General features: G+C 44.3%; 1 protein-coding gene across 1 annotated transcript in view; it reads left to right on the top strand.

The window, feature by feature from the left end:
- Nucleotides 1–27,532, top strand: part of CLSTN2 (calsyntenin 2) — a 1,340,366-nt gene that overhangs the window by 1,289,203 nt on the left and 23,631 nt on the right. Inside the window, exons 10-14 of the mRNA XM_063915936.1 lie at nt 1,631–1,797; nt 2,799–2,947; nt 19,604–19,824; nt 23,174–23,344; nt 27,036–27,181. Coding sequence (XP_063772006.1) covers nt 1,631–1,797; nt 2,799–2,947; nt 19,604–19,824; nt 23,174–23,344; nt 27,036–27,181 — 854 coding nt within the window. The remainder of the gene's footprint in view (nt 1–1,630; nt 1,798–2,798; nt 2,948–19,603; nt 19,825–23,173; nt 23,345–27,035; nt 27,182–27,532) is intronic.

The raw sequence follows: 27,532 nt of genomic DNA, 5'->3' as shown, positions 1-27,532 counted from the left end.
ATTACATCACACTGAATTGCTACTTATTCACATAACACATATGAAATGCTGTTAGTGATTTCCAGGAATACACTGTAACGTGGCATTTTGTAATCAGATACAGCCGCAGTCACACACAGAATATAGGCATGCTGCATATCATTTTAATCACCAAAAGCTGCTTGTGCCCATAGGTATTCCAAATGCCCTAGGCAATTGCCTAGTTTGCCTATGCGTATGGCCAGCTCTGGCAGGAGTGTTAGGATTAGGCTGTAGGCAGGAGGTTAGGGTTAGGCACTACCTGTGGGGTTAGAATTAGGGTCATAGTCACTTGATTAACGGGATTCAGAATTCATGCTGGCTCCGCTGCAGCCATGAAGAGCAGATAAGTCACTGCTGGGACACCAGTGATGATATGTCGACATTCTAACATGTCAACATTTCATCACTGTCTATATGACATTGAGGTTATGACTGCTGACATATACCATACCTGTTAAATGGGATGTTTTAGGATAACTTCTGCTTTATTTGTTTGTCTATCTTCTGACAAATGTACAGTGTGCAGAACTGCAGCAAAACAAACAAGTAATTTCATGGATAAGCATGTATGTATTATAGTTTGTAAAGAGTTCCACATTGCGACTTTGTTCAGTGATATTAATGAAGGTGCTGGGACTCTGGGTAAAATTCTCCTTAGCACCCGCCTAGCACCCAACGGGATCCGGTCTGAAGATCGACACTGTCTAGGTCGACAATGTTGAGGTCAACCACTATAGGTTGACAGTCACTAGATCGACAGGGTTGGAAGGTCGACAGGGTTTCTAGATCGACATGTGCTAGGTCGACAGGTCCAAATCTTTTTTGGAACATTTTCATACTTAACGATCCCCGCGGACTACGATTGGAACGGTAATCTGTGCCAAGTGAAGCGGTAGCGGAGCGAGGGGACACGGTGCACTAATTCGGCTTCCTGGTCACTGTACGCAGAAAACGACACAAAAACAAAACAAAAAAACTCATGTCGACCTTTTGACCTGTCGACCTAGCACATGTCGACCTAGAAACCTGTCGACCTTCCAACCCTTTCGACCTAGTGACTGTCGACCTATAGTGGTCGACCTAAACATTGTCAACCTAGACACTGATTGATGATCCACACCCCACCCAACTTCCTGCTCTTGCACTCCTGCGTTACATGTGCTGGGGTAGACAGAGGGGCGCACTGACTCCGGGCACCTCTGTAACATACTGCAGCACTTTCAATGACTGCAGGGATACCCATTGAATTGTGTCAGCGATGCCATGATCACAAGACAACTATTGATAATTTATGGACGGTGGTGCATATGCTCAGTTGACAGCAGAAACTCACACAGGCACAAAACTGTGATACTGCAGATGCTGCTTCCAGGTACATTTAAATAATGCAGCCATCAGAAGGAGACATGCAGTTGTTGGCAACCATTACAAACCTGACATTGAACTCCAAAATTATTTATGGTTGCTAACCATCGGCTTCCGATGTCAATTGCTAACTGATTGTGTTCTTCCATTGAGACATGGAAAAAATTCTGGTTCTAGCCTCTTGTTAAGTATTTCCTTTGAATGACAGATATTCCTTGTAATACTGATTCTTCCTACCTGACAGGTGGAGAGGTTACTAAGCCTAAATTTGCTCAGTATTTTCGTGGTAGCATTGCTGGCCTCACACTGCGTCCTGGCAAGATTGACAGCCACAAAGTGATTTCCTGTTTGCAGGCCTGCAAGGAAGGACTGGACATCAATTCATTGGAAAATATGGGACAAGGATTAAAGGTGGGCAAAAAATAAATGGTAATAAATTAACGTGTTCATTTACACTATGTAGCAGACAAACATTATTTTATTCCCATACTCACAATTACTCTTTATAATTGTTGGTATATTTGGGTTATGCCAGTTGCCCATTGGTTCTAACAACCCCAAACATCTCTATGTGCCCCACAGCTACCTTAAAGACTTAATTTTGATGACTGTCTGAATTTTTTTTCTATTTTAAATTATCCATCTCAAGAACATTATTATAAAGATATACTTAGACCTTAAATAAAGTGCTCTGCAGCTGCAGAGGAATCAGCAAGGCTTAGAAGTAAACATACTTATAATATAAGAACCCTGCATGAAGCTATTGAATGTTTAACATCTTCCTTAGCACATTTCTCTCATCCCATTAATCAGATAGAGCAGCTTGTGGAAGACTTATGTGGATCCTCATTCAGTTAGATCAAGATGGCTTTCATGCTTTACAAACATAGAAATGATGTTAAAACAATGGCTTTCATAAGGAATATAATACTGGCAATTTGCACAGCATAATTACAGGAATTAAACCAGATGATTTTCTTATGTAATAATACATACAAATTAATAAAGATATATAGTCTATCCTATGTATTTTTTAAGGTCCTTCATTTTTACAAGGGCTATTCTAAATAAGAGAGCAATATACATTCATGCCTATACTAATGACACCAAAGATGTTATTTACTTTAATTACATTACATTAATTACTCAAGGACAGGAGCAGAAAACATCTGGATGTAAGTTTGGCCATTGCGAGTAACGGGAATACGAGAAACATGCGAGTTTGAATCTTATCACACGTGTTCTAAAAAACTGTGAGTTAAGCACTAAACTCGCACTTTCTTAGAACTCACACTCTATTACAGCTGAGAGCGTTTACAGATTTCACCACAGAATATATCACTAGACATGAATACTCTGTGCCTACTTGGTGAGCTTTACAGTAAATACATTTTGTCTTGTTTTTCTCTCAGTATCACTTCAACCCTTCCCAATCAGCGCTCATAATGGAAGGTGAGGATATTGACAGCATAAATCAAGCTCTACGCAAGGTCTCTTATATCAACTCTCGGCAGTTCCCAAACACAGGAAAAAGACGTCTCAAGGTGTCATCAAAAGTCCAGTAAGTATGAAAATCATATAAAGATGTATTGCAATTCCAGGATTGCACTGGTTATTTTATTATATACGTATTGTTGCATAAGCATCATTATTCAGTCTCAGCTGGGTGACATACAGTACAGTAGGGGAAATGTATGGTCAACTAGACATCATTGTTCTCCATGGAGAGACGTGGATATAGTGCACAAGGCTGATCTACAGATCAATTCTCTAAGTGTGAGCATCTTTCTCTCGTCCATTCACCTGTCTACAAATGGAGCAGGTTCCCATGTCCTAATTCTTTTCCTAATTCCATCTTACATACGCTCCCTACAAATACAGTAGGTGAGACTAGATGTGACTTCATCAAGGGAAAGGGTCTTAGCTAATATTAGCTGGCAGTTATTTTCTCTTAATTGGCTGACAGTATCTTCATATAGCAAAAAACACAATTTGCTATAAAAATATCTATGGATGACGTACAAATATTATTAAAGTATATTCCCTTTAGAATTGACCCATAAAACACTTTCTTTTCGTATTCTTACGTGTACGACTTAACCCTCCGTGAAGTGTTGCTTTCTTATACAAAGTCATATTATTGCAGCAGCACCCACACAAAGCTGAATTTCTAAATGATTGTCTTCTAACAAAATGTCTTTATTACTGTAAGCTGGTTGTAGATATATATTACTGTAGAGAACCATATGTTAGTAGTGATAACAATTAAACGTAGACCCATCTAAATGACTTGCAGTAGGTTTGTTGCTGAAATATTAATTAAATGCCCCTTAGCTATTCACATATTGATTGTGATTAACTCGGACAGCAATCGGCTTTGAACAAAACAAACTGTATAGATACAGAATGTCCAAATATCCATGAGAATCTATGGAGCGCATGTTAATGTAGTTTGACGACAGCTTAAGAGCAGTGTCCTCTCTGATGACACTTTTAAGATATTGACTTTGACTGGGAGATGTACTAAGCCTTTAGAATGATAAAGTGGAGAGAGATAAACTACCAGCCTATCAGCCCCTATCTGCAATGTTACAGACAGTGGGGCAGATGTTTTAAGCCTGGAGACAGAGGCGGTGGAACAGGGGTGGCAAGGGGACAGATCATCCCCCCCCAAACATGAGAGGCGCCAATGTGCAGGAGGAGCGATGTGCGGTCAGTTGAAAGACCGCACATTACAACTAGAGATGAGCGGGTTCGGTTTCTCTGAATCCGAACCCGCCAGAACTTCATGTTTTTTTTCACGGGTCCGAGCGACTCGGATCTTCCCGCCTTGCTCGGTTAACCCGAGCGCGCCCGAACGTCATCATGACGCTGTCGGATTCTCGCGAGGCTCGGATTCTATCGCGAGACTCGGATTCTATATAAGGAGCCGCGCGTCGCCGCCATTTTCACACGTGCATTGAGATTGATAGGGAGAGGACGTGGCTGGCGTCCTCTCCGTTTAGACACTTGATTTACTAATTTTGGGGAGCATTAGGAGTACTCAGTAGTGTACAGTGCAGAGTTTTGCTGATAGTGACCAGTGACTGACCACCACTTTTATTTATAATCCGTTCTCTGCCTGAAAAAAGCGATACACAGCACACAGTGACTCAGTCACATACCATATCTGTGTGCACTGCTCAGGCTCAGGTGTCACGAACCGGTCTCTCACCTTTGCGGGTTCTGGGGTTCATCCGTTGCCAGTGCGGTTGCTCGCGGTGCTGTGCGCCCGTGTGGGGACACGGCGTGATCAATGGCACAGGTAATGCAGAGTCTGGGAACTGTGAGTGCGGGGACCAAATGGCCTAAGGCACTGCGGTGTGTCTGCTGTATAGGAGGTGGCCATGTTGGAGACCAAATAGCTATACTGAGCACTTGTGAAAACACCTGTGGGCAGGTGTAAGCCAATCCCGTGCTTGTGCTGCCTTTAAGTAGGCTGGGATTATGTCACTCTGGGCCAGTGCTTTGTTGTATCAAAGCTGTGCTCTAGCTCTGAACTCTCTCCGTGCATTCCTGTGTGATTCCCGTGGTCCAGATATCGCCTCCGTTCCCAGAGGTCCGTTTTGCAGCCTTCACTGCCAAAGATCTACCGGCTCTCCATTGTGCTATCAGTCAATTGCACACCTATTGGAAATACTTGGATTCCCAGTGTCCTGCATGAGGTTACCTTGTCTGTCTGCCTATCATACAAAGTCTGGAGGATTCCAATTCCCTCAGCTGTTCGTTTGTTCAACTCTGCATTTAACCCATTCATCACCTTGCCATCTACTACAGTTTCACAGTGATCTCCGGAACCCGCAAGTAACCCAATTCAGTACTTTTTCTATGTTGTCATTACAAGGATAATTCTTCACAGTCTCTCAGTTAACTCTTAAAACTCCATTGCAAATTCTTACAGTTAATTCTCCATGTCTGCATTAACCAGTTAAACACAATCTGCAGTTCAGCATCAAAGCCTGTTTATATTTGGACAATTCAACATTTATTCTTCAGCTTGTTTTTGCATATGTTTCCATGAACATTTCTTTTATTTATTTCTGAGTTTTCTCTTGCATATTATTTCTGTCATTCCTGCAATACTCCAGTATAATGATGATTAACAACTAGTCATTTAACTCCTTACTGAATTGTTACTTTAATAAATATATGAAACGGAACTTCCTTCGTCCTCCCTGTTTTCTTCATACCCCAGCACCTACACCTGTGGTTGGTTCCAGGTTAACGGATTCACAAAAACACCCGGACCTGACAGTAAGCACTGGCCACATGGATCCGTCAAGTGACCAATTCGCAGGAGGCGGTGCTACGTCAAATATCCTTTCCCGTCTGGAAAACCAGGAGTCTATACAGACACAAATAGTGCAGTTTATGCAAACTATGGCAGATCGTTTAGAGACTCTTCATACAGCAATTAAAACGTCTCAAGTCCAGATTCCAACTCCGGTTGTCCCAGTTACCACTACAGCTTCTCCTGTGATGCTGCCTACGTCCCGCTTGCAGTTACCCTCTCCGAGTAAGTTTGACGGAACTCCAAAACTTTGCAGGGGATTCCTGAATCAATGCGAGATCCAGTTCGAACTGTTGTCCGCCAGTTTCCCATCAGCTCGTTCTAAGGTCGCATATATTATTGCCCTCCTCTCCGGTCAGGCTCTGGAGTGGGCATCACCATTATGGGAGAGAGGTGATCCTATCCTCTCTAATTACAAAGAGTTTGTATCTTCTTTCCGGAGAATCTTTGACGAACCCGGCAGGACCACCTCAGCATCTTTGGAGATTCTCCGTCTACGTCAAGGTTTACGTCCTGTCAATCAATATATTGTTCAGTTTCGCACGTTGTCTTCAGAGTTAAACTGGAATGAGGAGGCCCTGATCGCCGCGTTTTGGAATGGACTTTCTGAGAGAATCAAGGACGATTTAACTATCCGGGATGTGCCAACTAAACTGGATGAATTGATTTCTCTCTGTAACAAACTTGACCTACGCTACAGGGAGCGATGTTTAGAGAAATCCAGGGCAGAGCGATCCAGTCCACGTTATCATCCTAGGCCTCGACAAGATTCTTCATCACAGTCTCCGGTAACGACAGACGAACCTATGCAGATTGGGCGCTCTCGCCTCACAGAAGAGGAACGACTTCGTCGTCGACAGGGTAACCTCTGCATGTACTGTGGGTCCTCTGAACACTTAGTTAAATTCTGCAAACTCCGACCGGGAAACTCTCGCTCCTAGCTTATTCAAGAGAGGTTAAGCTAGGAGTTACTCTAGAATCACGTTCTGGGAAAGAGCCGACCTTGTCTATTCAATTAGAAGTTCCAAGTTCTACAGTGAAAGTTTCAGCTCTCCTAGATTCTGGGGCAGCCGAGAACTTCATCTCCTCAGCCTTTGTCATGCGGTCTAAAGTTCAAACCATGCCTCTGGAAGCAGCAGTTGCCGTTACAGCAGTGGATGGAAGTCGAATTCCAGATGGTATAATTACTCATCGAACCGTATGTCTCAAGATGAAAGTTGGTGTGCTCCATTCCGAATACCTCTCCTTCTACGTGATTCCCAAAGCCTCTCAAGATGTGATACTTGGTTTACCTTGGCTGCAGAAACATAACCCTCAACTCAATTGGCAAACCATGGAAGTCCTTTCGTGGGGTAAATCTTGTATCAAGGACTGTTTAGCCTCAATTGTACCTCTCCGGTCAATTAGCCTTCCCGACCTACCTCCGGTGTATCAATCTTTTGCAGATGTTTTCAGTAAACAAGCAGCAGACTCTCTACCTCCTCATCGCGAATGGGACTGCCCAATCGTCCTGGTTCCAGGCAAAACCCCTCCTAGGGGACGAATTTATCCGCTATCCATCCCAGAGACGCAAGCTATGTCTGACTATATACAGGAAAATCTAATCAAAGGATTTATCAGACCATCTTCTTCACCTGCAGGAGCCGGATTCTTTTTCGTTAAGAAGAAGGACGGTGGGTTACGACCATGCATAGATTACCGTGGACTCAATGAGATCACTGTGAAAAACAAGTATCCATTACCCTTAATTCCAGAATTATTTGACCGGGTAAAAGGAGCTACTGTGTTTACAAAACTGGATCTCCGAGGGGCCTACAATTTAATCCGTATCCGAGAAGGGGATGAGTGGAAGACTGCTTTTAATACCCGGGATGGGCATTACGAATACCTTGTAATGCCTTTCGGTCTTTGTAATGCACCTGCAGTTTTTCAAAGCTATGTGAATGAACTTTTTCGTGATCTTCTCTACAAGTGTCTAGTAGTGTACCTGGATGATATCCTAATATTCTCTAGGGATATAAAGTCTCACCGTCACCAAGTTAAAGAGGTACTGACACGTCTGAGGAAAAATCAACTTTATTGTAAGTTAGAGAAGTGCACTTTTGAAGTATCTTCCATACCGTTCCTTGGTTACATCATTTCTGGATCAGAGCTATGTATGGATCCCGGTAAGGTACAAGCTATCCGAGATTGGTCCACTCCTACAACTCTCAAGGGGATTCAGCGATTTCTCGGCTTTGCTAATTTCTATAGGAGATTCATTAAGAATTATTCTACGTTAGCTGCTCCCATCACAGCCCTAACTCGTAAGGGAGCAAATCCTACGAACTGGTCTTCAGAAGCAATCAAAGCCTTCTCTGATTTAAAGCAAGCCTTTGTGTCAGCCCCCATTCTTCGACAGCCTGATCTGAATCGTCCCTATCTACTAGAGGTGGATGCATCTACAGAAGCAGTAGGAGCTGTGTTGTCACAAGTCTTTGAAGATAAAAAGGTCCATCCCTGCGGATATTTCTCCCGTAAGTTCCTCCCGGCAGAACGTAATTATGCAATCGGTGAGCAAGAGTTACTTGCCATCAAGTTGGCATTTGAGGAGTGGAGATACCTTCTAGAAGGAGCTCAACATCGCATTACAGTTTATACTGATCATAAGAATCTTCTGTATCTGCAGTCAGCTCAGTGTTTGAATCCACGACAAGCTCGATGGGCGCTTTTCTTCTCACGATTTGATTTCAAACTCACCTATCGTCCAGGGTCTCAGAACAAAAAGGCAGATGCCCTTTCCCGGTCCTTTGCTTCTTCTGAATTAAATGATGCTACCACGAATCAAGCCATTGTGAATCCTAGGTCCTTTTTAATGACTCGAACCTCTCCAGTTCCTCCGCCTGGCAAGACCTTTGTCGCCACAAGTCTTCGAAAACGGCTGCTTACCTGGGCTCACTCCTCTTCCTTCATGGGTCATCCTGGGGTTTTAAAGACTCTCAAGTTTATTCAACAGTCTTATTGGTGGCCACGTCTCAAAGCCGATGTCCAAGAGTTTATAGCAGCATGTCCTAAATGTGCCCAACATAAGAGTCCAAGAAGTTCTCCACCAGGTTTGTTACATCCACTATCCATACCCAAACAACCATGGACTCATATCTCAATGGATTTCGTGACCGATCTACCTCCATCAAAAGGGCGAAATACCATTTGGGTGATAGTGGATCGATTCTCGAAAATGGCACATTTCATTCCATTAACTGGGTTACCATCAGCCCCTTTACTAGCCAGATTGTTCATCTCTGAAATCTTCAAGTTGCATGGCCTTCCTCGAGAAATTGTTTCTGATCGGGGAACACAGTTTGTGGCCAAGTTTTGGAGGTCGCTTTGTTCATCTTTAAATGTCAAGTTGAACTTTTCTTCTGCATATCATCCTCAGACAGATGGACAAACTGAGAGAGTCAACCAAGACCTTGAAACATTTCTCCGGCTATATATATCGTCCTCACAGGATGACTGGGTTGACTACCTTCCATTGGCAGAATTTGCTCATAATAATCTCTTCCATTCATCTTCAGAATCTACGCCCTTTTATATTAACTTCGGCTTTCATCCTCGTGTGCCAGAGTTTCATCCATTGCCAGCCCTAGAGGTCCCAGCGGCAGATCAAGAGCTTCAACGTCTATCTAGCATCTGGAGTTGTGTACGTAAGTCCTTGGTCAAAACTTCCGCTCGTTATAAATCTTTTGCAGATAGAAAACGTAAAGCTGTACCGAATTTCAAAGTGGGAGACCAAGTTTGGATTTCTACGCGCAATCTCAAGTTCAAAGTTCCTTCTAAGAAATTTGCTCCCAGGTTTATTGGTCCATTTCCCATTGTAAAGGTACTCAACCCTGTGTCATACAAAGTCAAGCTGCCACCGTCTTTGAGAATTCCTAACGCCTTTCATACATCTTTACTGAAGCCTTTGATTCTCAATAAGTTCCGTACTACCCAGTCCAAATCTCCTAAAGTTCACTCTTTGCAGAATGAGGAATTTGAAGTTAAAGAGATTGTGGACTCACGTTCCCGATATGGACGTTTACAGTTTCTGGTCGACTGGAAGGGTTACGGCCCGGAGGAGAGATCCTGGGTTTTCTCTGAAGATGTTCATGCTCCAAGACTGGTACAGAAATACTTCTCCAAAAATCCTGACAAGGTTCAAAGGTGTTCGGAGACCACCCGTAGAAGAGGGGGTACTGTCACGAACCGGTCTCTCACCTTTGCGGGTTCTGGGGTTCATCCGTTGCCAGTGCGGTTGCTCGCGGTGCTGTGCGCCCGTGTGGGGACACGGCGTGATCAATGGCACAGGTAATGCAGAGTCTGGGAACTGTGAGTGCGGGGACCAAATGGCCTAAGGCACTGCGGTGTGTCTGCTGTATAGGAGGTGGCCATGTTGGAGACCAAATAGCTATACTGAGCACTTGTGAAAACACCTGTGGGCAGGTGTAAGCCAATCCCGTGCTTGTGCTGCCTTTAAGTAGGCTGGGATTATGTCACTCTGGGCCAGTGCTTTGTTGTATCAAAGCTGTGCTCTAGCTCTGAACTCTCTCCGTGCATTCCTGTGTGATTCCCGTGGTCCAGATATCGCCTCCGTTCCCAGAGGTCCGTTTTGCAGCCTTCACTGCCAAAGATCTACCGGCTCTCCATTGTGCTATCAGTCAATTGCACACCTATTGGAAATACTTGGATTCCCAGTGTCCTGCATGAGGTTACCTTGTCTGTCTGCCTATCATACAAAGTCTGGAGGATTCCAATTCCCTCAGCTGTTCGTTTGTTCAACTCTGCATTTAACCCATTCATCACCTTGCCATCTACTACAGTTTCACAGTGATCTCCGGAACCCGCAAGTAACCCAATTCAGTACTTTTTCTATGTTGTCATTACAAGGATAATTCTTCACAGTCTCTCAGTTAACTCTTAAAACTCCATTGCAAATTCTTACAGTTAATTCTCCATGTCTGCATTAACCAGTTAAACACAATCTGCAGTTCAGCATCAAAGCCTGTTTATATTTGGACAATTCAACATTTATTCTTCAGCTTGTTTTTGCATATGTTTCCATGAACATTTCTTTTATTTATTTCTGAGTTTTCTCTTGCATATTATTTCTGTCATTCCTGCAATACTCCAGTATAATGATGATTAACAACTAGTCATTTAACTCCTTACTGAATTGTTACTTTAATAAATATATGAAACGGAACTTCCTTCGTCCTCCCTGTTTTCTTCATACCCCAGCACCTACACCTGTGGTTGGTTCCAGGTTAACGGATTCACAAAAACACCCGGACCTGACAGTAAGCACTGGCCACATGGATCCGTCAAGTGACCAATTCGCAGGAGGCGGTGCTACGTCAAATATCCTTTCCCGTCTGGAAAACCAGGAGTCTATACAGACACAAATAGTGCAGTTTATGCAAACTATGGCAGATCGTTTAGAGACTCTTCATACAGCAATTAAAACGTCTCAAGTCCAGATTCCAACTCCGGTTGTCCCAGTTACCACTACAGCTTCTCCTGTGATGCTGCCTACGTCCCGCTTGCAGTTACCCTCTCCGAGTAAGTTTGACGGAACTCCAAAACTTTGCAGGGGATTCCTGAATCAATGCGAGATCCAGTTCGAACTGTTGTCCGCCAGTTTCCCATCAGCTCGTTCTAAGGTCGCATATATTATTGCCCTCCTCTCCGGTCAGGCTCTGGAGTGGGCATCACCATTATGGGAGAGAGGTGATCCTATCCTCTCTAATTACAAAGAGTTTGTATCTTCTTTCCGGAGAATCTTTGACGAACCCGGCAGGACCACCTCAGCATCTTTGGAGATTCTCCGTCTACGTCAAGGTTTACGTCCTGTCAATCAATATATTGTTCAGTTTCGCACGTTGTCTTCAGAGTTAAACTGGAATGAGGAGGCCCTGATCGCCGCGTTTTGGAATGGACTTTCTGAGAGAATCAAGGACGATTTAACTATCCGGGATGTGCCAACTAAACTGGATGAATTGATTTCTCTCTGTAACAAACTTGACCTACGCTACAGGGAGCGATGTTTAGAGAAATCCAGGGCAGAGCGATCCAGTCCACGTTATCATCCTAGGCCTCGACAAGATTCTTCATCACAGTCTCCGGTAACGACAGACGAACCTATGCAGATTGGGCGCTCTCGCCTCACAGAAGAGGAACGACTTCGTCGTCGACAGGGTAACCTCTGCATGTACTGTGGGTCCTCTGAACACTTAGTTAAATTCTGCAAACTCCGACCGGGAAACTCTCGCTCCTAGCTTATTCAAGAGAGGTTAAGCTAGGAGTTACTCTAGAATCACGTTCTGGGAAAGAGCCGACCTTGTCTATTCAATTAGAAGTTCCAAGTTCTACAGTGAAAGTTTCAGCTCTCCTAGATTCTGGGGCAGCCGAGAACTTCATCTCCTCAGCCTTTGTCATGCGGTCTAAAGTTCAAACCATGCCTCTGGAAGCAGCAGTTGCCGTTACAGCAGTGGATGGAAGTCGAATTCCAGATGGTATAATTACTCATCGAACCGTATGTCTCAAGATGAAAGTTGGTGTGCTCCATTCCGAATACCTCTCCTTCTACGTGATTCCCAAAGCCTCTCAAGATGTGATACTTGGTTTACCTTGGCTGCAGAAACATAACCCTCAACTCAATTGGCAAACCATGGAAGTCCTTTCGTGGGGTAAATCTTGTATCAAGGACTGTTTAGCCTCAATTGTACCTCTCCGGTCAATTAGCCTTCCCGACCTACCTCCGGTGTATCAATCTTTTGCAGATGTTTTCAGTAAACAAGCAGCAGACTCTCTACCTCCTCATCGCGAATGGGACTGCCCAATCGTCCTGGTTCCAGGCAAAACCCCTCCTAGGGGACGAATTTATCCGCTATCCATCCCAGAGACGCAAGCTATGTCTGACTATATACAGGAAAATCTAATCAAAGGATTTATCAGACCATCTTCTTCACCTGCAGGAGCCGGATTCTTTTTCGTTAAGAAGAAGGACGGTGGGTTACGACCATGCATAGATTACCGTGGACTCAATGAGATCACTGTGAAAAACAAGTATCCATTACCCTTAATTCCAGAATTATTTGACCGGGTAAAAGGAGCTACTGTGTTTACAAAACTGGATCTCCGAGGGGCCTACAATTTAATCCGTATCCGAGAAGGGGATGAGTGGAAGACTGCTTTTAATACCCGGGATGGGCATTACGAATACCTTGTAATGCCTTTCGGTCTTTGTAATGCACCTGCAGTTTTTCAAAGCTACAGTATGTGAATGAACTTTTTCGTGATCTTCTCTACAAGTGTCTAGTAGTGTACCTGGATGATATCCTAATATTCTCTAGGGATATAAAGTCTCACCGTCACCAAGTTAAAGAGGTACTGACACGTCTGAGGAAAAATCAACTTTATTGTAAGTTAGAGAAGTGCACTTTTGAAGTATCTTCCATACCGTTCCTTGGTTACATCATTTCTGGATCAGAGCTATGTATGGATCCCGGTAAGGTACAAGCTATCCGAGATTGGTCCACTCCTACAACTCTCAAGGGGATTCAGCGATTTCTCGGCTTTGCTAATTTCTATAGGAGATTCATTAAGAATTATTCTACGTTAGCTGCTCCCATCACAGCCCTAACTCGTAAGGGAGCAAATCCTACGAACTGGTCTTCAGAAGCAATCAAAGCCTTCTCTGATTTAAAGCAAGCCTTTGTGTCAGCCCCCATTCTTCGACAGCCTGATCTGAATCGTCCCTATCTACTAGAGGTGGATGCATCTACAGAAGCAGTAGGAGCTGTGTTGTCACAAGTCTTTGAAGATAAAAAGGTCCATCCCTGCGGATATTTCTCCCGTAAGTTCCTCCCGGCAGAACGTAATTATGCAATCGGTGAGCAAGAGTTACTTGCCATCAAGTTGGCATTTGAGGAGTGGAGATACCTTCTAGAAGGAGCTCAACATCGCATTACAGTTTATACTGATCATAAGAATCTTCTGTATCTGCAGTCAGCTCAGTGTTTGAATCCACGACAAGCTCGATGGGCGCTTTTCTTCTCACGATTTGATTTCAAACTCACCTATCGTCCAGGGTCTCAGAACAAAAAGGCAGATGCCCTTTCCCGGTCCTTTGCTTCTTCTGAATTAAATGATGCTACCACGAATCAAGCCATTGTGAATCCTAGGTCCTTTTTAATGACTCGAACCTCTCCAGTTCCTCCGCCTGGCAAGACCTTTGTCGCCACAAGTCTTCGAAAACGGCTGCTTACCTGGGCTCACTCCTCTTCCTTCATGGGTCATCCTGGGGTTCTAAAGACTCTCAAGTTTATTCAACAGTCTTATTGGTGGCCACGTCTCAAAGCCGATGTCCAAGAGTTTATAGCAGCATGTCCTAAATGTGCCCAACATAAGAGTCCAAGAAGTTCTCCACCAGGTTTGTTACATCCACTATCCATACCCAAACAACCATGGACTCATATCTCAATGGATTTCGTGACCGATCTACCTCCATCAAAAGGGCGAAATACCATTTGGGTGATAGTGGATCGATTCTCGAAAATGGCACATTTCATTCCATTAACTGGGTTACCATCAGCCCCTTTACTAGCCAGATTGTTCATCTCTGAAATCTTCAAGTTGCATGGCCTTCCTCGAGAAATTGTTTCTGATCGGGGAACACAGTTTGTGGCCAAGTTTTGGAGGTCGCTTTGTTCATCTTTAAATGTCAAGTTGAACTTTTCTTCTGCATATCATCCTCAGACAGATGGACAAACTGAGAGAGTCAACCAAGACCTTGAAACATTTCTCCGGCTATATATATCGTCCTCACAGGATGACTGGGTTGACTACCTTCCATTGGCAGAATTTGCTCATAATAATCTCTTCCATTCATCTTCAGAATCTACGCCCTTTTATATTAACTTCGGCTTTCATCCTCGTGTGCCAGAGTTTCATCCATTGCCAGCCCTAGAGGTCCCAGCGGCAGATCAAGAGCTTCAACGTCTATCTAGCATCTGGAGTTGTGTACGTAAGTCCTTGGTCAAAACTTCCGCTCGTTATAAATCTTTTGCAGATAGAAAACGTAAAGCTGTACCGAATTTCAAAGTGGGAGACCAAGTTTGGATTTCTACGCGCAATCTCAAGTTCAAAGTTCCTTCTAAGAAATTTGCTCCCAGGTTTATTGGTCCATTTCCCATTGTAAAGGTACTCAACCCTGTGTCATACAAAGTCAAGCTGCCACCGTCTTTGAGAATTCCTAACGCCTTTCATACATCTTTACTGAAGCCTTTGATTCTCAATAAGTTCCGTACTACCCAGTCCAAATCTCCTAAAGTTCACTCTTTGCAGAATGAGGAATTTGAAGTTAAAGAGATTGTGGACTCACGTTCCCGATATGGACGTTTACAGTTTCTGGTCGACTGGAAGGGTTACGGCCCGGAGGAGAGATCCTGGGTTTTCTCTGAAGATGTTCATGCTCCAAGACTGGTACAGAAATACTTCTCCAAAAATCCTGACAAGGTTCAAAGGTGTTCGGAGACCACCCGTAGAAGAGGGGGTACTGTCACGAACCGGTCTCTCACCTTTGCGGGTTCTGGGGTTCATCCGTTGCCAGTGCGGTTGCTCGCGGTGCTGTGCGCCCGTGTGGGGACACGGCGTGATCAATGGCACAGGTAATGCAGAGTCTGGGAACTGTGAGTGCGGGGACCAAATGGCCTAAGGCACTGCGGTGTGTCTGCTGTATAGGAGGTGGCCATGTTGGAGACCAAATAGCTATACTGAGCACTTGTGAAAACACCTGTGGGCAGGTGTAAGCCAATCCCGTGCTTGTGCTGCCTTTAAGTAGGCTGGGATTATGTCACTCTGGGCCAGTGCTTTGTTGTATCAAAGCTGTGCTCTAGCTCTGAACTCTCTCCGTGCATTCCTGTGTGATTCCCGTGGTCCAGATATCGCCTCCGTTCCCAGAGGTCCGTTTTGCAGCCTTCACTGCCAAAGATCTACCGGCTCTCCATTGTGCTATCAGTCAATTGCACACCTATTGGAAATACTTGGATTCCCAGTGTCCTGCATGAGGTTACCTTGTCTGTCTGCCTATCATACAAAGTCTGGAGGATTCCAATTCCCTCAGCTGTTCGTTTGTTCAACTCTGCATTTAACCCATTCATCACCTTGCCATCTACTACAGTTTCACAGTGATCTCCGGAACCCGCAAGTAACCCAATTCAGTACTTTTTCTATGTTGTCATTACAAGGATAATTCTTCACAGTCTCTCAGTTAACTCTTAAAACTCCATTGCAAATTCTTACAGTTAATTCTCCATGTCTGCATTAACCAGTTAAACACAATCTGCAGTTCAGCATCAAAGCCTGTTTATATTTGGACAATTCAACATTTATTCTTCAGCTTGTTTTTGCATATGTTTCCATGAACATTTCTTTTATTTATTTCTGAGTTTTCTCTTGCATATTATTTCTGTCATTCCTGCAATACTCCAGTATAATGATGATTAACAACTAGTCATTTAACTCCTTACTGAATTGTTACTTTAATAAATATATGAAACGGAACTTCCTTCGTCCTCCCTGTTTTCTTCATACCCCAGCACCTACACCTGTGGTTGGTTCCAGGTTAACGGATTCACAAAAACACCCGGACCTGACATCAGGCCAGTGTGCTGCATCATCTATATATATTATATATCGGTCTGACTGCTCAGCTCACACAGCTTATAATTGTGGGGGAGACTGGGGAGCACTACTGCAGTGCCAGTTATAGGTTATAGCAGGAGCCAGGAGTACACATCTATGATTTAAGCTGTTTTTTAGTGTTTTTTGAAAAAAACACCCGAATCCAAAACACACCCGAATCCGACAAAAAAAATTCGGTGAGGTTTTGCCAAAACGCGTTCGAACCCAAAACACGGCCGCGGAACCGAACCCAAAACCAAAACACAAAACCCGAAAAATTTCAGGCGCTCATCTCTAATTACAACCTCCGTGCAATACAGGGAGTGAGCAGCGGCAGCAATATGTGGCTGCAGAGCCCCTCCGTCCTGCTCCCAAGCCTAGTTCATATCCAGAGAACGGGGCTATAAACTACCCCCCCACCTTACCAGGGATGGTTGCCGTGAATAACGGACGTTTAGGGGTTGTGGCCTAATGCAGGGAAGCCCCGCCCCTATGAGAGATCTGTACCATGTTATTACTGCACCTGGCCAGCACAGCCAGGAGCCCTCAGCCCGGACCAGAGTGTGACAAGCCCCTAAGCCCCCACCCTGCTGGCGGTATAATGAGGAGCACAGGGTAAGGCTGGTGCCAGGTCTGTGGGTGCTGCCACAGTCCTTTGCTGGGCATGGTGTTTCCTATGTACAGTATGTGTTGTTAGTGGGTTACAGAGCACCATCACCCCAGGGAGTGTAATCAGAAGGGCGGGAGCTGTGTGCAGTCTCTGTGCGGCCCCTCACACTATGCCAGTGTCCTGCGTTTGCCCGTATTTCCTGTCAGGGGCGTAACTAGAACTTTTGTGGCTACCAGAACAAAATCCTTGAGACCCACAAGAAAACCCCCATAGCAAGCACTGCAGGCTCGGCCCCTCAGCAAAGCAGCTCGGTTATGTCATTCCCTGCTGGCTGACTGCTGCTCATCCTCTCAGTACTGTCCTGTAGCTGTGTTGTTCAGGTAATGTCTGTCTCCCTGGCACTGTGTTTTTCCCTCTTTCTCCCTGACACCCTCTTTCTTTCTTTCTCTCTCTCTCTCTCTATGTATCTCTGTCTCCCTGACACTCTCTCTTGCTCCTCTCTCTGTCTTTCTCTCTCCCTCCCCAGTTACCTTTTCCCCTTGGCCCCCTGACTCACCCTATCCATAGCCTAAACCTACACCCCTCCCCCTCCCCGAACGCAGCCTAACCCTACCCCTCCCCACCTGGAGGTGGCTAAACCTAACCTCCCCTTACCTCAACCTAACCCCTTCCCCACAGCTTAAACCTAACCCTCCCTGGGGGGGTGGCTAAACCTAATCCCCGCAGGCTAAAACTAACCACCCCAGGGCGCAACCTAACCTTCCCCCCGCAGCCTAACCCCTTTCCACATGGCTTACCTCTCCAGGGTGGCGGTGGTTGAGCATTCAGGATCCTGCTGTCAGGACTCCAGGGCCGGGCTGGAGACCCTGTTTGGGATGCCAGTGTCGCATTTCCAAATAGTGTTGGAATTCCGGCATCAGTATTCTGACTGCCAGGGACCCGACCGGATCCCCTCTGACACCCTTTCTCTCACCCTGACACTCTTTCTCTCTCGCTCCTCTTTCTCCCTGATACCCTCTGTCTCATTTTCCCCTTTCTCTCTCCCTCTCTCCCCCTTCTCTCCCTCCCTGATACACACTTTGTTTCTCTCTCCTGCTAAGGGGCATTGTAGTGACAGTGGCAGGGGGTGATGTGTGGGTGCGTGGGTCGAGGTGTGTGTATGTGTGGGGGGGGGGGTTGCACAGAGCTATATCCTCCCCACCATGGTGTTGCCTCCTTTTCATCGCAGTAGTACTGCCTCCTCCTCCCTGGTGGTTCCGACCCCAGGGGCACCTAAATGAGGATCTTTTTTGCCCCCCCCCCCCCCCCCCCCAACCTATAAATGTTCTGACGCTCCTGTCTGGAGAAGAGATAAAGCAGTAATAAGTGGTAGGTGATAACGCACCAGCCAATCATTGCGGGTTTCAAAAATGACAGGTGCTGATTAGTTGGTAGTTTATCTCTCTCCATTATATAACTCTCCTGGGCTTAGTACATATGCCCCTGAAAGTTTGAATGAAAGAATATGAGCAAACCAATGTCTCAGTATCTTATGTGGATCTACAGATGGAGCCACGCTCATTGAGCGTAGCTACATCGCAGGCAGGGCGAGCGGCGTGCCTAGGCCCGCCGCCGAGCGTACACCGATGCTCCCATTCACTTTGAATGGGGCGTGTGTGCATCTATGACGCACGCATGCCCCGTTCACTCCCATCAGTCTGCCTCGCCGAGCGTGACTAGGCACAGACAGAGCCACGATTAGCATGGCTCCATCTGTATGTAGTAAATTTACTAATGCTTCTAAAAATGAAAAGTGGTGATGTTGCCCATAGCAACCAATCAGATTCTGTCTTTCATTTCTTTATTGCATCCTGATTAATTTGATATGCACATTTGTATATCTATGTGTGACTGAGTCTGAATCTGTGTAAGAAGTGCTGCTGCAGCTTATTCTCATGCCAAGTTCTGTTGTGCTTCATCTGCGTATTGTATGATTTTAAAACTAATTTCTGTAATTTAATGTGGCTGTACACCGTGAGTGGTGTTTCCCTGCATCTGCCATGCAAATTCAGTAAAATACAAACTGCAAAGAATGTACTCTATTCCTCTTGGAGTGTCTCAGTCGTACTGTATGGGGAATAGACCCTAGGTGGGGTGGTCTTCAGTTTGCCGAATGTCGGGATCCCGGCGCACAGTATACCGGCGCCGGAATCCCGACACCCGGCATACCGACATATATTCTCCCTCGTGGGGGTCCACGACCCCCCTGGAGGGAGAATAAAATAGCGTGGCAAGCATAGCGTGCCACCGTGCCCGTAGCGTGGCGAGCGCAGCGAGCCCGCAAGGGGCTCCTTTGCGCTCGCCACGGTGTCGGTATGGCGGCGGTCGAGCTACCGGCGCCGGTATGCTGGTCGCCGGGAGCCCGGCCGCCGGCATACCATACTACACCCCCTAGGTGTATGACGTCCCATCTGTACACATAAAGTAAGAAAACATATAGGCAGTGTAAAAATGATAGGAACATCATTTTACTTCTTATTGCAAGTGTTAATCTTTTACTGGCAAAAATCCCTGATCCTCTGTACATTTCCCAGATGCTTTGGAGAGGATGTCTGCATCACCATTCCAGACATTGAGGCATATGTGGTGGTTCTCCAAGCTAATGAGCCCAAGATCACAGTCAGTGGAATGGATCACTTTGCCCGTCCAGCGTCTGAATTTGAGAATGCAAATGGTGTGATTTTGCTTCCAGATATAAGAATCATCAGCACAGTCACTAAAATGGAAAAACGTTTGGATAAGAGCTCTGGCAAAAGTAAGTTATTTTATTTTATTCTGTTTACATGTTTCTTATTCCTGTACAGATGGAACAAATGCAACTTTTACAAGCACAATGAGAAAATAAGATGTGGTGCTACATATAAGGTGCACATGGTGAGACCACTGAAGCACCGCAATCCCATATATCACTGTGTGTGGTCAGCCAGTCAATGTACAGTATGTCATCATCCTGTACCCTATACTGAATTTAGGAAAGCAGATCAATCTGAGAATATGAAACAATACTAATCCTATATAATAAAATTATAACGCTGCTTCTCACCTTTGTGGGGGGAATTCAAGTGTTTTGTGTGCCGGCGGCCACTAGATGGCGCCTGACAGAGCAATTCAAGTGTTGCTGTCAGGGATCTCTATCTCAATTGTGTAAGACCCCAAAAGTTTACAAGAGGGTCTTCTGCCTATAACCACCATGTGCTGTTCCCTTAGTGCCTGATATGCACACTGATACTTAGGATGCCACCGGGATTGAAACCTCTAGCTGCAGGGGATTACCAAATTTGATGTAGACCATGGGATTATTATCTGTAGTGGTAACTCAAGGTAGACGCATAATGGCAGGACAAGGGTTAGCGGGAAACACTTTAGAATGCTAGGCTTGTTTAAAATTCTGGGACAAGTTGTAGCAAGGATCTCTCAGCAGTTAATATGCGGATTATGGGCGGTATTCAAATGATATATCATTCTAAAGTGATCCCTGTTATCGCACATGTCACGCCCATAATAATCAGGTTTAGCTGCGTAAAGGGTTGGGCGCCTCGCTAACCCAGGGGTAACGATCCGAAATGATTATACCACGCTCGTCAGCAGAAACAGAACAGGTGTGGAAGGGGGTAAAAAGAATTGAATACCGCCCTATGAGTTTGGACTTTAACAACAAGAGTAATGTGAGTTACAGAGTGCAGCACTATACTTTAGCACTGGTGGAATGCAACTGAGGACAGCAGATAAACACCAGTGCTTAGAACACAGTAATGATGGTGTAAGCCAGTAGCTCCTGTAATCCACAATAGATAGTCATGGCAATGGGAATGTACACAGTCACTTATTATTAGAACAGCAGTGAAATGAAGTATGTACAAGAATCCACAGTAGTAATTCAGGACTGAGAGGTGTATTGTACTTGCACAGATATCTAAAGTTAATTTACCAGGAACTCCAACAGAACACAGGTGAAGCACTCAGTAAAGTACACAGCACAGAACTCATAGAGTACTTTAGCAAGGTTAGGTAATACAGAGACTTCAGCAGGAACACAGCTAGGACATCAGACACGGGAACAGGGCCAAGTGACAAGGCTTCAGCAAGGGTCCAGAAACTAGGCACTACCACTTAGAGAGAAACAGGAACAAGAAACTAAAAGTGTTACCGACAAGGCTGATCAAGGATGACTGCCTTTTACCAGGTGCCACTTATTGCAGCTGAGAAGCTGCACATACTAACAGGCGGACTGCTAGGCAAAAGCCGAGACGAAGAAACAGAGTGACCCGCAGTTATCTGCAAATTGTCGGACCAGCAATCCCCGAGGCCATCGTGATGCGGTTTCCCGGTCGCCTGGCAACAATTGGGACCTGCTACAAGAATGAGCTGCAGTGGCGACTCATGACAGTTGCTCCATTCGGGCGCACACAGCTGCCAGCACTGACATTACTGTTATATTGTACCATCACTTTGACGGGCTGGTAACTAGTATCATATAATTAAGGGAGTATGACAAAGGCAATTGCCCTCCATGCCACTCCATTGCCATTGACAGTAGGGACAGGCTTCATTCAATGTCCGACTTACTATACAGTATGTAGCAGAACACTTGCTGGGGGTGGCTGATTTCCCTGGCTATAACAATATACTGCCCTTAACATCCTTCACCACAAGGTGTCAGGTGTGGAAATAACTATAACCATGATAATAAATACAGCTGACAGCTCATTATTAACTGCTACCTCTTCATCACAGTCTGTAACCCATATTATAGCGGCTGCTGCTTACTGTGGGCTGCTTTGTTTTGCTGACCCCCAGCGCAAGCGGTGCGAGCCCTGCCCTGATGTCATACAGTTTAGTGTCATTAATTAATGATTATATGCAGAGGTATCATTATCAATCATAACAACTCCTGATATTTGTCTCTCTAGCAACCAAACTATAATTAATATCATGTATAATCTGAATATATTAGCATTAATTTGTACTTTCAATATTTCACTAGTATATTTGTTCAGGACAGAAATATATGGCATAACATACATCAGAGTCAGCCGTACCATCATTATCACACAGCATACAGGTCGTATATTCATTCACTTGATAAATTGAACAATGCATCAAAATATATAGCTCTCTCTGTTTCTATATGTCATATAATGATCCCGCTGTGCGACACTTGATGGACAGTATGCCTGGAATTCATACATATACGTGTCACTGACTTAGTGCTATCAGCATTTTTTTGTACGAAGAACTCAGAGCCAATGGTGGATGAATTGCTTATCTCTATTCAGACACTATCATTTTATGTTTAGCGTTATAGCAAGGTGATGTATACTGTCTTCCTATTTCATATATTCTGTACATATTCAGTCTTTGACTTAAGTCAGAAATGTGTATAAAAACTAAAGAATAAGAAGAAGAAGAAGAAGAAGAAGATGAAGAAGAAGAAGAAGAAGAAGAAGAAGAAGAAGCAATTGTTGCATCTACCTTCTGTATCAGCCCTTTAACATCACGGTGGGGTAAATTAACTAAGGTGGGAGGGTTTTTTAGAACTGGGGATGTTGCCCATAGCAACCAGTCAGATTCTATCTATTATGTTCTAGAAGCAGCTAGATAAATGTTAAGTAGAATCTGATTGGTTGCTATGAGCAACATCACCAGTACTAAAAAAAACCCACCTTAGTAAATTGACCCCAATGTCTTGGCCAGCAGCAAGCAGAATAGATAATCCACAGAGCAATATTGAGCACTGGCTGCCACTATGTTCCCGTATTATCTATATGTACATCTCCCTGAATACACAGCAAAGCAGATTGCTGTACATATGCACTATATAAAACTGAATAATACAGTAATAATCATCTAAACTCAAAACAAAGTCTAAGAGCTGACCTGAAAATTCTGTCTGTATTGCACACATTTTATACATTTTGTACTGTACATTTTGAAATGAATAATAATAATAATAATAATAATAATAATAGTTGTTGTTATTATTATTATTATTATTACTACTATTAATAATAAATGTGTGCATTTGGCTGTATAAGCATATGATGAGAGTTATGCTATAATAGGAAATGTTGGGTAGTGCTAGTGAGTATGCTTTGTGTCCCCAGATGTCAGTCCTGTGGTAGTGGAGGAAACGCTGCATCGTTTGGATTTCTGTGACATCTTGGTCACTGGAGATGAGCTTAACACCAAAGAGGAGTGTCTGGAGCTGGACCGTAGTACCCTGCAAGGGAAACATCTGGATGCCACCAATTCAACAAAAGGCTATTCAATCTATGGTATTCATTTATCGTCTTGTTATCAAAACCAGTGTAATTAATTATATAAAACCACTGTAATTGTATCCGATGCCAAACACAGGGCTGTAATTATGGGTGTGTGAGTTAGTTTATGCTGCTATGCAGGGCCCTGGGATGGCAACATCACTGCCCCACGTCATTGGCATGTGGTTTGCTGAGTGTCTGGAATGACACCCTGCAGCTGGTAATGCAACTACAGAGCTGCACAGAGCGTCCCAGACTCCCACTTAAGCTACGGGCAGGCACTCTGCAGCTGGTAATGCTACTATAGAGCTGCACAGAGCATCCCACTGAAGCTCCGGGCAGGCACTCTGCAGCTGGTAATGCTACTACAGAGCTGCACAGTGTCCCACTGAAGCTCCGGGCAGGCACTCTGCAGCTGGTAATGCTACTACAGAGCTGTACAGTGTCCCACTGAAGCTCCGGGCAGGAACTCTGCAGCTGGTAATGCTACTACAGAGCTGCACAGAGCGTCCCACTGAAGTTCCGGGCAGGCACCCTGCAGCTGTTAGTGCTACTACAGAGCTGCACAGAGCATCCCACTGAAGCTCCGGGCAGGCACTTTGCAGCTGGTAGTGCTACTACAGAGCTGCACAGAGCATCCAAGGGAAGCTCCGGGCAGGCACCCAGCAGCCAGTAGTGCTACTACAGGAGCTGCACAGAGTGTCCAAGCGAGGAACCAGGCAGGTATCCATGTTTTTCCTGTTTATAGGGAAAGTTGATAATTTTAAGGCATGGTATTGTATTTCCACTTTTGGATTTTTTTTCTGGTCACAGTGAAACTTGATTCCTGAAATGCGTATAAATGTATAAAATTACCCTTTCAGTTTTGAATTTTGGTTTCGTTAGCTCTCCTGTTATGTACTTACCACAGCATTTTAAACCAAATTTAACAGGCAATTTACAGGGAAACCAGCAAAAAAACACAGGTAAGTCCAGGAAAGTGTAAACACTGGCCAGAGCACAGAGCTCTACTTCCAGAGCTGGCAGTGCCGCCTCCTAGGTGTGACATCATAACATCACGGATTTAGGCGTTACAAGGTGCACTGCTACCCTGTTATGGGGCTGGCTATCGTCTGTTATACACCTCACAAATGAAGTACATGTAATTTTTAAGCATTCTACCTTGGGACATTCTATTCGAGCTGTGATACACCACTGCGACACAGACCCTGCATCTTAATAAATATACTGTAGCAGTGTTGTCCTTTAATATCTGTACTTTATAAATGATAGTAGTGGTGTTATAATTTCACAACTGATGCGCAATGTTTGTATAGCCTAAGGCAGAGGTTCCCAAACTGTGTGCCGTGGCTCCCTGGGGTGCCTCGGGACACTTACAGGGGTGCCCTGGGTTGGTGGTCCACGTCCAATTCAAATTATTCATGGTCAATATAATTGGCAAAACCAGTGCTGGTGGCTGCCAGTCATAAAATATGTGGCCAAACAGAAGCAAATCTTGTCCCTCACCACACAACTGACACTAAGGATGACATATAAACGCAATCTACTTAATGTAATATTTCTTTCTAAATTTCTCAATAAGAAATTTTTGGCCTAGGGGTGCCGCGAAAAAAATTCTGATATTCTAGGGTGCCGTGATTCCAAAAAGTTTGGAAACCACTGGCCTAAGGAATAACATAGCCAACTGTTGAATAGGAATATATGAGAAGTCACATCAATACTTGTTAGTTAATAAAGTGCTTTGTGTTGGATACTGTAGGTGTGCTAGTTGGCTGGACAAAGGGGGTGATTCAGATCTGATCGCTGTTGTGCGTTTTTGCACAGCGGGCGATCAGGTCATAATTGCGCATGCATATGCACTGCAATGCGTGCGCACGTTGGACAACAACAAAGGGCATCGCCGGTCAGCGACAGGATTATGCGAAAAATCCGATCACACGGGCGTTCACAAGGTGATTTACAGGAGGAAGCTGTTTATGGGTGGTAACTGACCGTTTATTGGGAGTGTCCAGAAAAAAAGTAGGCGTGCCCAAGCGTCATCAGGGAGGGTGTCTGACGTCAGCTCCGGATCCGATCAGCCTGTTGTGATCGCACCATAGGAGAAAGTCCTGGGCTACCCAGAGACTGCACAAAGTGGATTTTACCAGCTCGCCGTACACATTGGATTGCGCACTTGCACGGCGAGTTTACACTCCCCCTTCAGGCAGTGACTATCTGAATGCAGGACAGCAAAGTTAGCCCAGCGATCAGATCTGAATCGCCACCAAAGATTATAACACAATAGCCATAGAACTAGAGATGGATTAGATGCAGTTTACCTCATTAACAAGGGGAAAGGAATAGTTATTTATAAAAAGGTAGTAGACAAATTGGGGTTGTTGATATTTTAAATGGGAGGACATTTCTAATAGTCAAAATGTATTAATAAATCTGAAGCCAAAATAGAGATTGAGCTAATAACTTTTCATGCCAAGATATACACAAAGAAGAGATAATCAACTGAAGAATCAATAGAAGAAAGCTGATTTATTGTGAAGGGTTCTTTAATGTCAGGGTAGTTAAGCTGAGGAATGCCATATCAGGTGGTAATTGAAAATGTATCTACTGATTTCCTCTGGATCAACACAGCTAGAATACCGTGAAAGGTTAAGCTTGATGTACTTGGTGTACCTGTGTCTTTTTCGAACATGTAACTGTTTATAACTGTCATAACTGGTGATGGAACTATCACTGGTGTAGGCGGGGCCCTGCAATTCCAGCTAACTCTCTTGATCCAAGGCCTCTTCTCCCCACCTGACGTCCCAGACAGACACCCATTCTGTTCTCAAAAGAGCAGAGTGAAGGGACTAATCTGACAGGCACATGTGGTGTGGCCACATGCTAAATTAGTGCATGCGCAGTGGCCACGACCACCAGACCATGCATGGTCAATATACAGTAGCCCTCATCTCTGTTCTGTTGAGAGCAGAACAAGGGGCACTGGAAGGCTAAATTGGCATCACTTGACCCCTACCTAGATTTTGCTCGGGGGCCTGGTGATCTACTGTTTTGCCACTGGTCATAACTAAAGATACTGGGGGGGGGGGTAGTTAATAAAACATAATTTATCTCATAAAAGCTGGAAAATTTGATATTTATGGTCTCTGGAGATGGAGATAAATATCTCCTCACCAGTGGCAGTTGCAGAGCAGTCCACAATTCAAATAGGGGAGCCACACCAACTGCCACCCCAATACTGCCAGACATAGCTGTTCAGGACTCACAGGCAGTTGGTGTGGCTGCCCTGTTTAAATTTTGGACTGTGCTGCAACTGTCACTGGAGAGGAAATATTTATCTACATCTCTGGAGAACATAAATCTAAAATTTTCCAGCTTTCATGAGCTAATTATGTTTTATTAAATATCCCCCTTTGTACCTCAACAATGAAACACTTTTTCAGATGTCACACTTCACACACAGACAGGAACCAGGTAGATTGACTAGTCCTATATTATGCCTGCCTTTACTGCAAATGTCATGGAACTTCTCATAGGAAATCATTTTGATATTTGTTATGAATAGTATGTGTTATTATATACTGTATCACTTTATTCATAAACACGAACATTTCCGTTAAATAGTAAGTTAATCAATTACATAAACAAACACCTGCATAAATAATAAATGATATTCCTTTCATGTTAATATAACTGTATTCTTTTTCAGGTGTGGATACAATGAAAAACTATGAAGATGTCTTACGACAAGTGCGCTATCGGCACTGGGATTCTGCTTCTATCTTTGGTCGCAAGTTCAAAGTGAAGTGCTCTGAATTAAATGGACGTTACACAAGTAATGAGTTTAATCTTGAGGTAAGACCAGTCTTGCACCTGTACATTAGGCTGGGGCTTAGCTAGCCATGTTACACATCAAGACATAAATGCCAAAAGGAGTCTCAAATTAACAAAAAAGAAATAAATCGCAAATACAGTAGTACATACAATATTGACCGTCATGGTAAATTATATACATCATCAAAATGGTGGCACACTATTCTCCAAAACAATCTCACTGCATTACGAATATCATTATTCCCAGCGTGGGTACAGAGTGACCAAATAGGGCGTCCATATAGCAAAAAAATTGGTGCCTTAGATTCCACATCCAAAGAGCACTCTATCTAATCCATGTGAAAAAGATGATATAATCGCGGCAATAATAGG

The sequence above is a fragment of the Pseudophryne corroboree genome, chromosome 4 (assembly GCF_028390025.1).
Source record: "Pseudophryne corroboree isolate aPseCor3 chromosome 4, aPseCor3.hap2, whole genome shotgun sequence".
NCBI classification, from domain to species: domain Eukaryota; kingdom Metazoa; phylum Chordata; class Amphibia; order Anura; family Myobatrachidae; genus Pseudophryne; species Pseudophryne corroboree.
Note: the sequence above shows the minus strand (reverse complement) of the source record. Positions and strands in the feature narration are given on the sequence as shown.